Source organism: Urocampus carinirostris, chromosome 10, assembly GCF_059441175.1.
Source record: "Urocampus carinirostris isolate Australia breed hairy pipefish chromosome 10, RoL_Ucar_1.0, whole genome shotgun sequence".
NCBI classification, from domain to species: domain Eukaryota; kingdom Metazoa; phylum Chordata; class Actinopteri; order Syngnathiformes; family Syngnathidae; genus Urocampus; species Urocampus carinirostris.
Genome location: NC_142358.1, coordinates 8,994,628 through 9,000,104, shown reverse-complemented (window position 1 = coordinate 9,000,104; position 5,477 = coordinate 8,994,628). Strand labels below are relative to the sequence as shown.

Here is a 5,477-nt window from a genome sequence, read left to right as displayed (position 1 = left end):
TCTGCACCCAATTAGTACTACTACAAAAGGGACAGAATTGCTTCAAAACTAGATATTAAATCTAGTGCTTGAAAAAGGGGACTTTATATATTTTACCTTTATTCTGAAAAGAAACAGTTCTACAGAAGATCCATCAGAAATACTACTATGAAAATACTAATACAGAAATACTACCAGTATACAACCACAGTCATTCTACAAAAATACTGCAATTACCCTATTACGGAAATTTTACAAATACCCTACTACGGATCGACTATAAAAATCTTACGAGGGAAATACTGCAAAAATCATACGAGAGAAACACTACAAAATTCTGCTACAGAAATACTACAAAAATACTATTATGAAAATACTACAAAAATACTACTATGAAAATACTAAAAAAATTGTACGACAGAAATACTTGAAAAATACCACAAAAATAAAAGATTAATACTTGTTTGGTTTTGTTATCCCTTAACTACTATGGCAGGGGTGGTGAACAAGTTTGACACAAAGAGACAAAATTTTTAACTGAGTCAAAGAGCCACACCACGCACTGATCTGCCATGACAGACAGACACACCAAAACACACACAATTAAAAACATATTATTTCCCATAACACACTCCTCTCCTTACAATACAACAAGTATTGTACATGTGTTGTTTCAAGGAAACTGTCCACCCTCAACACACACAAAAAAACTAAACATGAAACAAGGCAAAGAGCAACAGTATATAGAAAATATGATGAGGCAAAGAGCCGCATTCTTATTGGCCAAGAGCGGCTCTAGAGCCGCGTGTTCGTCGCCCCTGTACTAGGGTCTTAGGGGCACGATTTCCTGAGGCGTGTCTTGGGCAAGTACAGCCTGGTGGTGCCCAACTCCCATCCAGGCCAACAAATGTTTCCACCTGGTCTCAAAGATGTATTGGGAGTATTTTAAAACCAACTTGATGAAACAAATACAACTAAAAAACACTACAAAAATAAATATGACGGCAGATGTCTGCATGTATATTTGTTCATAACTATAAGAAATTGGGTAGGTTTCCAGGACCGACCCCTTGCTTAAATTTTTCAACCCAATATCTTAGCTCGCTACTCAAATGGTTTGCCCACCCCTGATGTAAATTCAGAAAATATAAGAGTGATGAATAATGTGTATAAATTCATTTGTGTGATTTTTAGTATGTTTGAAAGTTATCCCCCTTTTACACTTATAAAATAATAGAAACACAAATGTTCATTCAACGGGTGGAAAAGTAAATGGGTTACGTTTATATAGCGCTTTTCAAGTCACTGAAGACCTTCCAAAGCATTTTACAATGTGCTTCACACTTACCTATTTACACACATTCACACACCGATAGCAGCGTCAGCCAAGCAAGGCAACTACCTGCTTAGCGGGGGCATTAGGGATTCAGTGTCTTGCCCAACAACACTTTAACATATAACACAGGGGAGCCGGGAATCGAATCTACAACCTCTTGATCCTTAGACAAGCGCTTTACCTCGTGAGCTACTTATGACAATATACTAACAAAAAAAATAAATTTTTAATTGCTAGGTGTGTGTTGGTTGATCAAAATATCAACATTATCGATTCTAAGAAAGTACTTGGATCGGATTGATACTATTGCCCTGGGATTGATACTTCACCCTTCCACCAATTTCCTCTAAGTGCATCTTCTCTATATGTGAATAACACAATCCTTCTCGAATACTCTCCACCTTTTTGCCTGTTTTGTGACTCACAGACACACTTTGAGCATATCTCCCTACCTGGCCTGCTGCTGCATCCTGTCTGCCAGGCAGAAGAAAGGGCCAAAACTATGCTTTCAGCCCAACCGGAAGCTAAATATGACAGAGGCAAAAAGGGAAAGCGCAGTGCGGTGTGGAATTTTTTTCAACTACAGAAAAGGACAATACTAGGTGTTATTTGTGTGGTGAAATGGTCTACTACTGTGGCAAATTTACATAAATGCGTGAAAAAATGATCCCTTCAAAGAGTAACGAGCTGCAACCTAAATGTAAACATGTCCTGAACAAAAACCTGTAAATCTGTTGTCACTGTGTCACTTTTACATTACATTTTCTGAAACAGTTGTTGTAGTAGAAGAATTTTATATTTTGTTACTGTAAAGGTTTTTAGATTGAATTGTTTATACTATTTGCACTTTCTGGATTTATCTTCCAAATATTGTGCAATGGAAGGTACAGTTGACATGTCGACAGTTATATTTATATTTTTATTTAAATTGCTGCATTTTTTTTACTCTGTTGGCTCTTGTTCTAAATCAGTTGTAATATAAATATTGTTATACTGTCAAAGTTTAAATTATTTCAGTCAGTTTGACAACAAAAAAGAAACATGTTTAGTGCCTAAAATCGTTGTGCTGTGTTTATTGTAAATATAAACTATCTGAAAGGGGACAGTTCAATGATCATGACATTTTCAAGCAAACAGTTTTGGTAATGGACCAATATTGATTGATATTACCATGTATTTACTTGGACCAGATCGATACTAAATATTTCAGATCGCCCACGTCTGTTAATTGTATCACAAAATGCACGTTAAAATAACAAATTACTTGTTTTTGTGTTGAATCTTCCGTACAAACAACAAAGGAGACAAACAGAACAAAAATCAATTTACTTTTTCAGAAATTTATTCAGACCATTTTGGACAATTAAAAATATAATATACTCATTTTAAACTCCCTTTTCTCACATTGATAGTTCACAGACCGTGGCATAATTCTTTATAAATAGAGTAAAAAATACATTTTTATTTAAACTGAAATAAATATAATAAATACAATTCTTTAAGTTAAACAATGCAAGGCAACCAACAACCAAAAGAATACTGTGTTCAAGTCCCTGCACCAGGCTGTCAACAACAAACAGGGGCCTTTGAAGAGTTGACGTTAAGAAACCGCCAACAATTACAAAATGCTGAAGTGGGTCATATGTTAATATTTGGCATTTCATGTTTGATCTTGCATCTGCTTTCCTCCCTGGTTTCACTAAAAATGAAAAGTACTCAATCACACAGGCCCACACAAAAATAAGTATGAAGTTTAAGTCAAATGCTACTGGGAGAAGGATATCTCCCCCTTATTTTGTCTGTAAAGTGCATTACACATACAAAATCAAATCAATTACACATGAGAAGCCTCTCTAATAGAGGATCCCACACACCGTTCTTGGCACTGAGGGGTGCTGGCTTCTGAGGCTGGGAGATTATTTAATGCAAGGCACTAATGATTAACTCAAATGAAGAACCATTTTGATCACAACAGGGGTACATTTGTAAACCAGCCAAATTGACGGCCTGGTCAACGACCACATTAACAGGTCGTGTCTGCTACACTTAGAACGAGAGGAATCACTTTGTCTGAGACAAGTTCAGATTTGAAAAGGATGATTTAAGAGCATGAAGTATTGAGTCATGAAAAGTTGACTTGTCCTGATCAGTCCTGGTTCTGAAGTAAGCCTGGACAGACACAGTTCTTTTTGTGATTTCTTTAGTCTGATAGAGACAGACGTTCAAATACAGTCAGCCTTTTGGTGGCTGATCCGTCAAAAACCGGAGACTCAGACCCGCTGGAACCTCCACTGCTGCTGCTGTAGCTGTCTTCCAGGGAGTCCTCAGAGGAGAAACGCTGCAGACTGTGGTGCTTTGTCGGCCCGCTGTGGCTGGAACTCACTAATAAGGAACTGCTGTCCTGCTGAGACCCTTCCATAATTTTGGCAAACTCTCTGCCACTGTTGCCGTGCAGAGCCGGGAAGTCCTTCCCGTGTCCACACATGCAGCGCGTGGCTTTTGGCTCCAATATGAGAGGAATGTTGTGGATGTCTCCAGTGCTGGCTCGGGTTTGATGGTTGCTGAACTGGAATGTTGTTACTTCCCGCGTCAGGGTGTCGCCAAACACTGGGGATAACAAATCTGCTGGAGGTGGAGACACAGAAGCAGCCCTGCTGAAGCCCAGGTTTGGATCAGTAAAGGATGTATGGAACGATGGCGGAGGGGAGGTTCGTGAAGAGCCCAAGAAACCCGCGAAGCTGACACTTTGGCGAAGTTGATGGCGTGGATTCTGGTCATTAGTTGTGCTGGGGTTTAGTTGGCGCTGGAGTTTGCCCGATGCCAACTGACCTCCGCTGAGTTTATCTTCGTGGATAAAGTGACAGCGAGATCCATATGGGCAATAACCAAAGTTGTAGAAGGTTCTGCAAGGCTCTGTCTTGTACTTTGGATGACGATACATCCCACGCAACTCTGCTTCGCCGTGGGCAAACTGGCACTTGTTGCCGTATTTGCAGCTGCCTGTCTCCTGGAAACCACGGCAGAGCTCAGTTTTGTAACGGTTGGAGGACAGCATGGGTGTAACCTGGGAAGGCAGGTTAGATGCAGGAGGGAAGCCTGGTGGTGGGGCCACTGTTGTGACCAGGCCTGAAGGTAAACCCTCCAAGTTTTTGAGTTGTCCTATAGAGGATAGCAGGGAGATGCTGGATTCGGTTAGGCTCATGGAGCGTCCCTGGAGAGCAGATGCTTTAGTTTGGAGATTTGGGGCCTGACTCCAGATATTTGACGACCACAGCGCATTGCCTCCGTCATCGTTGTTGATCTGTTCAGTGCTAAAACTGAGATTGGAGGAGGGCGGCGGGGAGGAAGGTGCGAAAAACGAGGCCGACCGGTTCAGTCGACCGTGCCCCGGGACTTTGAGTTGAGACGGCCTTGGGAGCAGGGCTTCATCAAGCGCCAGGTTTAATAGGTTCTGTTGGGGATAGATTAAGCTGAGTTCAACGACTGGCAACAGTTTGAAAAACTTAAGGTAAATAGGATTGCTCTTTCTATAAGGTACGAACTTCACGTAAACTGAATACAAAAAAATGCTAGATAACACTTTTTTAGTATAGGTACACGGTTCACGGATTCCTTAACCGCCTGGGGACTCAACTGAAACACACCGTAAATCACTTGGTTAGTTAACCCCGGTGTGTTTTCGGTCAAATCAATAGTCACCTGTCTAAAGACAACACATAAAGACATCAGTCAAAATAGGTTTAAAGCTGACTCACCTTTGTGAAAATGTCATGCATTTCAGACATACTGAATGTACCCTGTAGGCCGGGAAAGTCAACTTAGATCCTCGATTCTGTGTTCGATACCCGTCTCCGGAGCCAAGTATGCTAAGGTCTGTTGGTGTGCTGCACTTTTTATGTGCGCCTAAGAAAGTCCGCCTATAGCTGGGAGGAGTTTCCACTCGCTGTGTTCCCGGATGTCCCTCCCTCCACCTCAGGTTTCAAGTGAGCTCAGGGTTGGGCGTTTTTACAAAACAGAGTACACTTACACACAGAGACACACACGTACATAAATCTGTATTTTTAGTTAGCTGAGTGAAATGTGTCACTTTTGTGGCTGTCTGACATACAATCCTTTAGCCCGCTCCAGGGTGAGCTGTTTTGTTTTTAGAACTTTCTCATCC

At 41.0% G+C, this 5,477-nt stretch overlaps 1 protein-coding gene across 1 annotated transcript; it reads right to left on the bottom strand.

Annotated features, from left to right (window-relative positions):
* Positions 1-2,639: 2,639 nt before the first annotated feature.
* On the bottom strand, positions 2,640-5,205 carry LOC148357640 (uncharacterized). The gene is made up of 2 exons (XM_088345791.1): positions 5,071-5,205; positions 2,640-4,766 (listed from the first exon to the last, which is right to left on the bottom strand). Exons 1-2 carry the CDS (start codon positions 5,098-5,100, stop codon positions 3,516-3,518), a joined length of 1,281 nt encoding a protein of 426 aa, XP_088201917.1. The 5' UTR covers positions 5,101-5,205; the 3' UTR covers positions 2,640-3,515.
* Positions 5,206-5,477: the final 272 nt, after the last annotated feature.